Below are 12,627 nucleotides of genomic sequence, written 5' to 3'. Positions count from 1 at the left end.
TGCTTACAAACTTAAGATTTTGAATACAGAAGTTAAATTTGTAATGGTGTATTTTCATTTAGATGTGGTATTATTATTTGTGCAGTAAGATTAATTACTGCATAAATGAATTAAGATTATTAAGTAATAAATCAATTTTAAGACAGCCTGTTATAACAGCATATTATATAATCTATTCCATGCTATCTTGGAATAAAACCTGTTTAAAAAAAAAAAAATCCATTCCATAATTTGTTTATTCAGGTTGAGCTTAAGAGCAGAGAAAGACACCCTCCAGCCTAGAGGTTTTTTACACAGGACTGCATGTGTGTTGAGACCTCCATTTATATGTAGTAGGCTATTCAAGTTAAGCTAGAATAATATGCTTTTAACACAACATCTATTCAAAATCAGTGCTATTGCTATAATTTGGATGGTATAGTAGCCTATCATGAGTAGGGTGACCACCATCAAACGAACCAAATGTGGGACGATTATAAGTTTGTGTGGGACAATGTGGGACATGTTACCGACGCTAAAACATAACCTGAAACTGTTAAATAATGTCTATCTAACTTAATAAAAACATTTGTATTCTGCTTTTCAGCTGATAAAAAATATTTGTTCTTTAGTCCCTTCCAGAAAATCACAATGTAACATACATGTCTTTATTTTACATGTCATTTAAATTCTACATCACTAAGCCCAAAGGCATCATGCAGATAACTATTTTTGAAACAGTTCTGACTAAATCCAACTAAAATCCAACAAAATAAACAATGAATAAATAAAATATAAAACAACATGAAATTACATTGACAGTCTTATATGTTAAGAATATATTGAACCAAAAACTTTCATATTTTTAGACAACCACAATTAAAAATTAAAATTAATCTAATTATCCATTTGTTTTCTGACAGGGAACACATGGAACGAATCAGCGGTCCATATTTTGATTGACAGCCGTCACAACCTAGTGACCGTGTTTACTCCTTTCTTCTCAACCATTGGATAGGATTTAAAAAACGGCTGTTGTATTTGTACTTCTGACGAAGCGCTGTTAAATATAGGTGGAAAGCTATGCCGCAAAAATAATAAATAAAATGCTTTCTTAAAAAGGCAAAAGAACGCATGAACGTTTTCTTAATATGATAATTAAAAACCAACAGACTGATGAAAATGCGGGACATTTTCTCAATATGCGACGTGCGGGACAAGGGGTGAAAATGCTGTGCGGTACAACGCAAAGTGGGACGGGTGGTCACCCTAATTTCATGAGCCACAATTAAAGTCTTGTGACACTCTCATGCCAGGCGTTATTGTTGTTGATGAGTTTCCGCGCGCCGATTGCTTTGGGCCGGCCTAGTCAAAGTCCATGCAGGGCCGTTTTTTAGTCCCAGTCCGTCCCAAACTGGAATCCTGCTATCTCACGACCAATTCGTACGAATTTGTACGAGTGATTAAAAGGTGGCTAATTCGTACGAATTTGTACGACCTCACTCGTACGAATTTGTACGATTTGTCTAAACCCACGTGACGGTTGGGTTTAGGGGCGGGGTCAGGGGTAGGTCATTCGTATGAATTCATACGATTTTGGCAAATCGTAAAATATGTACGTTTTAGCAAAAATCGTACTAATTCGTACGAGTGAGGTCGTATGAATTGGTACGAATTAGCCACCTCGTAAAATTCGTACGAATTGCCGTGAGATCGGGTTGGAATCCTGGCGTCGTGCCTGGTGAAGGGCATTACCATTTTGGACAGGAACGCAGACCTTTTTGCTTTCACATTCTCAAATCTGTCATGGATTTGTACTGAATTGATTCTCAAAAATACGGAACAAAGTGCGTTCCGTATCGGTTCAATACGGAACAAGACTTTTATGTGTCAAATACGGGACGATTACGTATTATACGGAACAGCTAACACACGACGTCGCAGTTACGTAATTTATTCGTACTTTTTGGTCATTTCATGACTCTACCAACTGACAACGTAGTCTCGACGTCGCATGGGTCTCCTATATGGCGCTCGGTTTGTGTCATTTCTTTCCTAACCAAGCTTAAAGACGTGTTAACGTGCGTGTGGAGAACGTCTGCCCGTCTGAACGCAATATGCCTTTGGTTAATATAAAAATAGCGCACGTATTTTTATGCAGCTATACTTGTATGATGGACTTTTCTTATTTGAGACACTGTTCAAACAGTGTGGGCTAGAAGAATTTTCAACAGAGAAAATCACATTAATAGCTATAACATAGGTCTTAGCCTATATCTTTAGCCTCGAATAATATTAAGAAAATACTATTTAGGTTTGTATACATTAAAAAAACTAATCTCAACAGTAAAAAGATTTGAATGTATTTTACAATATAAATTATGCACGAGCATGCATGGGAATAAGATCGCATGAATAATAATGATATTCTCTGACTCTGATGCTTCTGCTTTATAATTTATGTATGCAATTTGTTTTTTTCTTTTCTCTGTAATTATATGGTATATTTTAGCTATCCTTTTCTGTTAGTATTTTTAGTATTACTTTGTTTACTAGTCTTGTTACTGTATTTTATTTCCAAAAGCCTCCCGTGGACAGGTTTTGAAAATTAGCATGTGTGCTAAAACACTTAAACAAATGCATATGGTTCGTCCAATGTAATTGTATGTCCATGTCAAATAAATAAATAAATAAAATAAGATAGGCTATAGACTACAATAATAATAAAAAGCTTGAAGTGGATGCGTTACGCTACTTAATTATTTCTATGTTATAAATAATCGTTCTATGAATTTCTAGCAAGCTCATTTAAACCGAGTTGTAAATGCCGAAATGAAAGGAGGCTAAATAAATATGAAACTACTAAATATAAATATAAAATCGCCAGTAGATGGCGCCAAGGCCCTGTTCTATTGAGATGACTAGTTAATGTTCAACCTATTCATTTTAAAATATATTCAAATACAAAACAGTTATATTAATGTGTAATATTACTTCACAATATTACTGTTTTTACTGTTTTTTGTTTTAAAAAACGCAGGCTTGGACACAATCCTACTCCTTTTAGACAATGGTTTCCTAATTATTCTTTTTTTTTTTTTTTTAGCTAAAAACTGCTCATTACACAGAAACATTCAAACAAATATTTACAAATTTGTTTTACTTGTAATTTTTCCTCAACTTTGTGTCTCAGTTGGCAATTAATTTTCATTACATTTAAAAATATATATATATTTCTGTTCCCCAGAAGTGAAACATTATGTGAATTTAAAGTGGCTGCGTTATAAATAGAAATATGGGTATAGCCTAAATGTATGTGCTGTGTTGGTTCCCATGACATGCTATATTTTAATGTTTTAATGACAGCAAGAGTTTCTTGGCTATACATTTTGCATTTCACTAATGAAGGGGAATGTAATCATCCAGGTCTCTGAAACCGCTCTGAGGAGCATCTCATGAAGCTTCATTTGACAAGCATATTGACAGAGCACAACTCAGTGTTACACATTTAGATAATGGAAGAACAACACGGAAACACACAGGGTCAACAGCCGGGAAGAAGAGGAGGAAGAGGAGGAGTGGAGGAAGGGTACGGAGGCAAAGCAGTAGAAGAGGTCAAGATGGTGGACATGTTTTAATGAAATAAGGGCCACTATTGCAGACCATGTTCTCAATCATGACCTTACAATGACTGAGGAGGTCAGCGGTGCAGCCGGATGTTGGGAGAACAGTGTCTTCAGTCTTTCAAACGTTTGTAGACAGAACAGGGGTAGGCTATATGTACTACTTACTGTATACAGTTCTCCACTTGCATAGTGGAAAATGGAAGAGAGGACTCAAGTGCGGAGTGAAATGAAAAGGTTTAATAAAGATAAAACATAAAATAAACCAACAAAGGATATCCAAGGTCTCAGAACTTAATCGAACACGGGCAGGGCAGGGCAGGCACAGAATTGCACGCGACTAACACACGTAACATGTACAACGAACGAGCACATGACAGCAAACACAGGTAGACTAGGGAGGCAAACAAGGAGGGTAATGAGGAGGACAGGTGGGACAAATAAACCAATGATCAGATAACAAGGGGGAGGGACCAGACAATGACAAGAGCACATGGCCCCAAAATAACAAAACACCCATGTGCATCACAAGACAGGACAGACATGTGACACATATACAGAGAGTGTGTGTACAGGGATGTAGTGGAGGCTAAACACACGTAAACGCCGTTTGCGCACCTCCCAAAATTCGGAAATAGCGTTTATCCACCTCCAAAGTGCGTTTATCCACATCTAAATAGCGTTTATCCACCTCTAAAGTGCGTTTATCCACCTCTAAAGTGCGTTTATCCACCTCTAAAGTACGTTTATCCACCTCTAAAGTGCGTTTATCCACCTCTAAAGTGCGTTTATCCACCACTAAAGTGCGTTTATCCACCTCTAAAGTGCGTTTATCCACCTCTAAAAAGCATATAGTTCCTAAGCCATTTTAAATTAAGCTTAGGCTATGTCGTTTTAGTTTCATATTGTCATTATTAGTTTCATAGGTTGTTAACCTAAGACGAAGTCTTTCATATTGCGCTGCATTACTGTAGCCGCGCGGGTTAGACAATAATACAGGGCTGAGATTATCACAAATAAACACAAGATTTTGACGCATATCCAAGGGTTTGTGGAGCGGAGTGTTGAGAGTGTTGAACACTTGCATTTCCCTATCAACAGTGGAAACAACTTATACTCTATTATTGCTGGTCATACAGAAAATAATAATACATTATTCGCAACTACTTTTATTTGTGTAAACTCGCAATTAGAAGAAAACGTTGTGCTTTTGTAAAATAAAATAAAACAATCAGGCGCGCATGATCTTCGTGAACTCGAGCGCGAGAACTGAAACTAAATATAGCCTAGCTTGAAATGTCCACTTTAAAACGAACAAATTCGAATCGAAAGCTAATACCTTCTGATTATGTAATGCGTATGAAAGGTGCATTTCTCTCTAAAGGCGCATCCGCGTAACAGCGGAGATGGAGATGTTTTTAGCCGACACTGATTTAGAAAACAATAGTTTATTAATAAACACTTAAAATGCCTCGTTATTTTTTCAGACACATTTATTATCATTAGCCTATAAATCACCTTTCTGTAGGCTGTGGTTCCAGAGACATAAGCCTATATATGGCTCTTCTCATTCAGCACTGTTGGAATAATATCATTTCCAGGTTCTAATTTTGTTTTAGAAAAAAAGTAAAATCAACAACAAAAAAATCCATATTAATTTGTGAATATGTTAAAGGTTTAATAAAGGGGCAATAAGTCATAAACAAAAATTCGTAAATATTTATTTTTTGCGCAGCATTTGGTGTAGCCTACAGTTTAAATTAAGATTTTGGTGTTCAACTTTGCGTTTTAAAAATACAACAACCGTTTTCGTTTTGCACAAGTGCGTTGTATTGGAAGCCCTGGCGCCCGGGAGCTATTTGGTTTTGAGAAACCAAATTGAAACTCGACACTAAGATGACTCTTCCTCTCCTTGCGGAGAAAGAAGGACATTCGAACATCACCAGGACGAGGAGATAGTCTCCTATTGAAGGTGAGTAGGCTCCTGATTTTTCGTTTGGGTTGAACCCAGAACAAGCTAAAACGTATGTTGTGTATGCGGTAATTTAGGCTTGTATTAATATTTTACTGATAGCCTATAAAATAAAAAATGTGCCTACTCCGAATCTTACTTTGAATGGATAGTAGCGCGTTATCTCATGGCAATTATTCATAACTATTTTGTTTTGGTGAATGTCAGACTCAAATATGATAATTGCTACAATGACAATTAACATGGTGGATTTAAATTATGTTCTTTGATTTTTTTTTATTGTGTGTGTAAAATGTGAAATAATTACTGAAACATTTTCTGTTTTTTTTTTTTTAAATCACTCGTGCCTATAGTTAATTCTGTGTATAAAGGCTGCATTCATTCAAAGTCTACGTTGGCTCAAAACGTATGAGACGTAGCCTAATCAATCATCTTTTTTACATAGTCATGCATCACTACAGTGTTACCATAGTCAATCTTCAAGAACTTTAGTGATTCGAACTATTATTTTAAAGTAAAAACTATATTCAGAGTAAAAGAAAAGAAAAGACATTGCTCACATCTCAGTATGATGTTACATTTGACACTGAAGCTTCAAAGCGCGTATCAAGTCTACTTTCTCATGAAGCTATTGCGCGTCTCATAGTGCGTATTGTTTTCAGAGCACGTGATCAACGAAAAACGAAGCGTGTCAGAATGTTTGAACCCAGACCACTACTCTACAGTTTTTAAAATATTTTTTAAAATAAGCCTATAGCCTATGTTACATGATCATATATTCTAAAACATAAACCATAAAATGATTAGACCAACATTTACTTGCATCAAGTAACTCTGTTGGTATTTTTATAAGTAGCCTAGTATTAATATAATTGTTACATTTAATTTATTGCCACACTTTAATATGTGAATTATATTATCAGAAAACTGAACATTTCGCGTTATCAGGCTTTTATTTGTGCTTAATGGATAAAACAACGCCGCTGCGCACTCCGCTGCTCATGATAAACATGATAAATTTGACCTGCCACAAGATGTTGTTTTTGAATCTTGATTCTTCGAATCTTTTCCAGAAACACTCAGTGAACACTCAGTGTTTCACGAGGCTTCATTTGCCCATCCCTACATCTCAGATATGTTGTTATTAGAAATTAATAAGCAATCTTTATAAATTGTCATGTTAGTTATTAGTTCTTAATTCTTAATAATGCCATTCTCATTCAGTAATTATTGGTGACCTAATAAGGAAATAGGCTATCTCGTTCCTAAATTTGTTATTCTTGTTTCCACATTAGGGTAACACTTTGAAGTCCATAGCCCCATTTATACTTATAATAAGTCTATAAATATATTTATGAAGACTTCATTAAGACCAATACTGCATTATAATAACAGTTATAGTTGCATATACTGTATATATATTTTAATAATTACTTAAGTCATGTATTTGCTTTTTCAATGCTCATAGTTCATAATACACTTATTTATAAATGATCAAATTTAAAATAGTTCCAGAGACAGATCTCCTGATACGCTTATATTACATTGCATAGCAGTAAGATGAGATAAAAAAAAAAAAATTCAGCAACACTTTATTTAAAGTTGAATTGCACAGAGTTGTATTTAATATCAATCAGTTGGGGGCAGTTCATCTAAAAGTTGATGAGTGTGTTTTGTTTACTATATTTATCAAAATAGTTTAAGTCAAGTCATCTTTATTTATATAGCGCTTTTAACAATGTAGATTGTTCCAAAGTGGCTTTACAGTGATAATAGGAAATTAAAGTAACAGACATCGTTTTGGCTTTATAGCAGCTCTAGAATAAAGTTATTTTCTAGCTAAAGTTAGTTTTGATTGATTTACTTCCATCGCAACGATCATTAGTTATTAACTTAGGGGCCGCTAATACAACACTGTTTTAACAGAAAACTCTCAAGTTCTCTCTATGCAAACTTTAAAACGTGAACCTGTGAGAACGCTGATGGCGTGCCGTGCACTTGCACAAATAGTAAAGAAATCATTTAAGTAGCAGCCTACTTTTCATTTCTAAAGTATTTGGGTTTATTTATTATACAAAGCCCTTTTTGTAGATTTTTCGAGAAGAACTACAAATATAAATAACTATATCGTGTTACCGTGAAATAAAATTAGTCATACCGTGAAACAGAATTTTGGTCATACCGCACCCCTAATCACAGCTTATTATTATTTATAAAGTATTATTATAATTAATAATTTTATGAATTATAATATATATATATATATATATATATATATATATATATATATATATATATATATATAGGCTATATATATATAAATTATAATTAATTATTATTTAAATATTATTATGATTACAGCTTAATCCATCTGGATCTGATCTCATTTCAACCTTAGTCTTCTGACTCAATTATGCTGGTAATAGCCCTACCAGTTCCTTTGTGTTTATAATTGTGTATGTGTGTGTGGGTCTGTTTGTCACTATAGGCCTAATGATGTTTTAGAGTTTCACCCCTTCATTGCTGAGCACTTTTTTTCTGCATTGTGGCCGATTTGTAGATAATTTTTTGTTCTTTTGTCGATATTTCCCATTCATTTACTATGGTCTGTAATTTTTGACCGAAGAGCAAAAGTGTGACTTTTTTTTTTTTTTTTACGACCACTTAGCCTGCTCGAATCATGCCCTCAATTGTTTTTTGTGTTCACATACCAAATGCCATAAAAGTCACCAAGTTTCATAAAATTCCGATGAAGCTGTGATTTTTAACAATTCAAAACAAATTCAAAAATGATATAAGTATAAATGGAGCTATAATTCATTATAATCATGGACTTCATAGAAAGTGTTACTCATTGTTAATAGTGGCAGCTGAAGTGTTAATGTTCTACTCACTCATTTGTCCTTCATTACTTAATTACCTGTTAATGACGGACCATTATTATGACATGTTACCAAAAAAATATATAAAAAAGATTGTAGTCTGCCAGAAAGATAGAGCTTTCGTGCTATATGTTCACATTGTAGTGTGAGTTTAGATATGATGAATTATATTTTGTGGTAGTAGATTGTAAATTCAGAATTTATCAAAGTCCTTTGTTTGTGTTTTCCCCCAGAATTCTCAACTTAATTCCAGAGTCAATATACCATTCAATCTCTTTTGAGGATGTGGAACAGGCGTCCAGCCAATATGACAGTGCAGAGGCTGCTCCAGTGCTTCTTTTTTTTGGGAGCAGTATTTGTTCCATTCTTCATCATTTTCTGGAATGATTTGAGACATGGGACTTTTTACCCACACATGGCTTCATCACAAGATTTCACACACCTCAAACTGCGTCAAGCACATCGTAGACGTATTATAAGAGATCTTTGCTCAGCCAATAGCAGCTTCAACTTCCCAGGGAAATTTAAGACATTTGACCAGATTCCGAACAACGCCCTGAACCATCTCATTGTGGATGATCATCATGGTGTTATTTACTGTTTTGTACCGAAGGTAGCGTGTTCCAACTGGAAACGAGTCATGATTGTGCTCAGCCAGAACCTGAAGGCACCTAATGGAGCTCCATATCTGGATCCTCTTGACATACCGGTTGAGGTAATCCATAATCATACCGTACATAAGACGTTTAACAAGCTTTGGAGGCGCTTTGGTCGTTTCTCACGTCCTTTGATGCATCACAAACTAAAGAATTATACTAAGTTCCTTTTTGTACGGGATCCTTTTGTACGACTTATTTCTGCTTTCCGGAACAAATTTGCTGTGCCAGATGAGTATTTCTATAAGGAGTATGGCTCCACAATGCTTCAGCGTTATGCTAATATTTCATCCCCCCCTGACTCTGCTCAAGAGGCCTTCGCCGCAGGTATCAGACTGTCCTTTACTCACTTTATTCAGTACCTGTTAGATCCACAGACTGAGAAGAAGGATCCATTCAATGAACATTGGCAGCAGATGAACAGACTCTGCCATCCGTGCCAAATTGACTATGATTTTGTTGGGAAGCTGGAAACTGTTGATGAGGATACAGAACATTTGTTGAGGATTCTTGGTCTGGATAAATATATTCACTTTCCCCCAGGGTACGAGAATAGGACAGCTGTAAACTGGGAGCGAGACTGGTTTGCAAGCATTTCCATATCTGACAGGAGAAAGCTGTACAATCTTTATGAAGCAGACTTTAAATTATTTGAATACAAGAAACCTGAGACACTTCTAAATGAGTGACAAGTATCACTCTTTGTTCTTTCTCATTTTGCATTACTTATACTTCATGCAAATAGAAACAAGATAAATTAGTCTGAATCCTAAATGAAACCTGTCAAGAACATGTCTAGGTCTTATTTAAATTAAACTAAGTTAGTTACATTTTTTTATTTGTTGCTATTTATCCCTTAAAGTGGGCACAATATTTTCAAAAAATCAAAATGAAGCTGACAAAAGGGCAGTTTGAGTTTGCATTGTCAATGTTTTGCTAAAAAAACGTTGTATGTTTCATCATCCAGGGCTACAAAAGTATTTTGGTTACATACCTAAACATCTTTGAGGCCTGATGGAATCTATTTTTATTCTTTGTTAAATTCAGACTCCTGTTTTATGATAATCTAGGTTATTTTTTCCATTTTTTTTTACCTTACCAACTGTTAAAAACTATAGTGATGATTTTTAAAATATGAATGATACATACGTGATGTATTTCACAGTTCATTGTTTAATTATTGTAATTAAAGCTTTTTTAATGTTCAATGTTCAAGTTGATATAAAAAATTAAATAAAAATATTAAGAAGGTGCGTTGACACATGTTGGATCCAACTGGTTTTATTACTGTGACGGTTGATTGCAGAAGAGAGGAAGCAGGATAGGTGCAGCAGTCTTATTTTAGAAGCAAACTCACATCACTCAAGAACAGGAATAACAGCACAACCAACTTAAAACAACATAGAACTGGCCAAGAATGTTATGATGGTGAGGAAGTACGAACCCAATCGCAGACAGTAGTCAGGGCAACACGATTTATTAAACAAATAACGGGGAAAACAAAGCCCACGAGGGGGCAAAACATAGACAGAACAACTAACTAGACTGTGACAGATAACTACAAGAAAACAAACAATTAATACAGGCAATAGCGCAACAGGACAACAGCTCTTCACAAGATACTCACAGAATGACAAGGATTAACAATGAACCGACACAGGACAGCAAACACAAGGGGATTAAATAGGGAGACTAATGATAACAAAACAGGTGAGACAGGTAAAGCAATAATGACTAAACGAGGATAACATACAGGTGACACAGGTAAAGCAATAATGACAAAACGAGGAAACAAGGAGGGCGGGGCTAGATGACGAGACAACACAAGCACATGGCCCAACAAGGTCATGTGTTTGCACATAAAACATGGGTCTGTCATGATCCTGCCACAAGACTTAAAGAAAGACAAGGACTAGATGGCAGAATCATGACAGAACCCCCACCTTAAGGAGCGGCTTCCAGACGTGATCTTGGGTCTTCCGGACGAGGGCTGTGGACAAGGAATCCGGGCAGGCCTGGATGGGGACACACGAGGAACAGTCTTGGGGGAAACAGTTCGGGGCTGAGTGCAGACAGGGCTGACCGGGGAAACACAAGGCGACTTGATAGGAGTCTTGATAGGGACAACAAGGGGCGACGATACGGGACGAATCTTGATGGGGGAAACAGTACGGGGTCTAGTGGCGACAGGGGAAACAGTCCGGGGACAAATAGAGACAGGGGCGAACGGGGAAACAGTCCGGGGACAAGTGGCGACAGGGACGAACGGGGAAACAGTCCGGGGACCAGTGGAGACAGGGGCGACCGGGAAGACAGACCGGGGTACTGCATTAGTGGACGCAGCAACAGACTCCGACATAGAGGACACAGAGGAGGAGGAAACAGGACTCCTGACGGGGGACAAGACAGGCGAAGGGGCAGGACTGGGTGCAGCGCTTTCAGTGGCAGATACGGGTGTTGCTCTCACTGTGGCAGGCTTGGGTGCAACGCTCACAGGGACAGGATCGGGTGCAGTGTTCACAGGGACAGGATCGGGTGCAGTGCTCACAGTTGCAAACTCAGGAACAGCGGTCGCGGCTGCAGACTGGGGTAGGACGCTCACAGCAGGTGTGGACTCGGGACAGGGCAACATGACTGGACAGACAGGGACCTCTAGGATCCTGACAAGGGTTCTTAGGTATTCTGACAAAGTTTCTGCGGCGACAAGGACAGGCATGCGTTGACGGGCAGAAACAGACCGCAAAACCTCTTCGGCAGCTGAATCGGCCTCGGCCCTCTCTGCAGCGCCCACAACTGTAGGCTCAGGAACTGCGTTCACTGCTGCAGCGGGCTCTGGGACAGCGGTCACTGCTGCAGCGGGCTCTGGGACAGCGGTCACTGCTGCAGCGGGCTCCGGGACAGCAGTCACTGCTGCAGCGGGCTCCGGGACAGCAGTCACTGCTGCAGCGGGCTCCGGGACAGCAGTCACTGCTGCAGCGGGCTCCGGGACAGCGGTCACTGCTGCAGCGGGCTCCGGGACAGCGGTCACTGCTGCAGCGGGCTCCGGGACAGCGGTCACTGCTGCAGCGGGCTCCGGGACGACGGTCACTGTTGCAGCGGGCTCCGGGACGGCGTTCACTGCTGCAGCGGGCTCCGGGACGGCGTTCACTGCTGCAGCGGGCTCCGGGACGGCGTTCACTGCTGCAGCGGGCTCCGGGACGGCGTTCACTGCTGCAGCGGGCTCCGGGACGGCGTTCACTGCTGCAGCGGGCTCCGGGACGGCGTTCACTGCTGCAGCGGGCTCCGGGACGGCGTTCACTGCTGCAGCGGGCTCCGGGACGGCGTTCACTGCTGCAGCGGGCTCCGGGACGGCGTTCACTGCTGCAGCGGGCTCCGGGACGGCGTTCACTGCTGCAGCGGGCTCCGGGACGGCGTTCACTGCTGCAGCGGGCTCCGGGACGGCGTTCACTGCTGCAGCGGGCTCCGGGACGGCGTTCACTGCTGCAGTGGGCTCCGGGACGGCGTTCACTGCTGCA

General features: G+C 38.9%; 1 protein-coding gene across 1 annotated transcript; it reads left to right on the top strand.

The window, feature by feature from the left end:
* The first annotated feature begins 5,529 nt into the window (after window positions 1-5,529).
* Window positions 5,530-10,373, top strand: LOC307000256 (carbohydrate sulfotransferase 12-like). The gene is made up of 2 exons (XM_079615693.1): window positions 5,530-5,574; window positions 8,690-10,373. Exon 2 carries the CDS (start codon window positions 8,740-8,742, stop codon window positions 9,799-9,801), a length of 1,062 nt encoding a protein of 353 aa, XP_079471819.1. The 5' UTR covers window positions 5,530-5,574; window positions 8,690-8,739; the 3' UTR covers window positions 9,802-10,373.
* Window positions 10,374-12,627: the final 2,254 nt, after the last annotated feature.

This window comes from Phoxinus phoxinus, assembly GCF_949152265.1.
Source record: "Phoxinus phoxinus genome assembly, chromosome: 6".
In the NCBI taxonomy this organism is placed as follows: domain Eukaryota; kingdom Metazoa; phylum Chordata; class Actinopteri; order Cypriniformes; family Leuciscidae; genus Phoxinus; species Phoxinus phoxinus.
This window is presented reverse-complemented; position numbering and strand designations above follow the sequence as displayed.

Bases quoted from the DNA above. Each gene is read 5' to 3' on its own strand.
- LOC307000256 (XM_079615693.1), top strand. From the start codon at position 8,740: ATGTGGAACAGGCGTCCAGCCAATATGACAGTGCAGAGGCTGCTCCAG.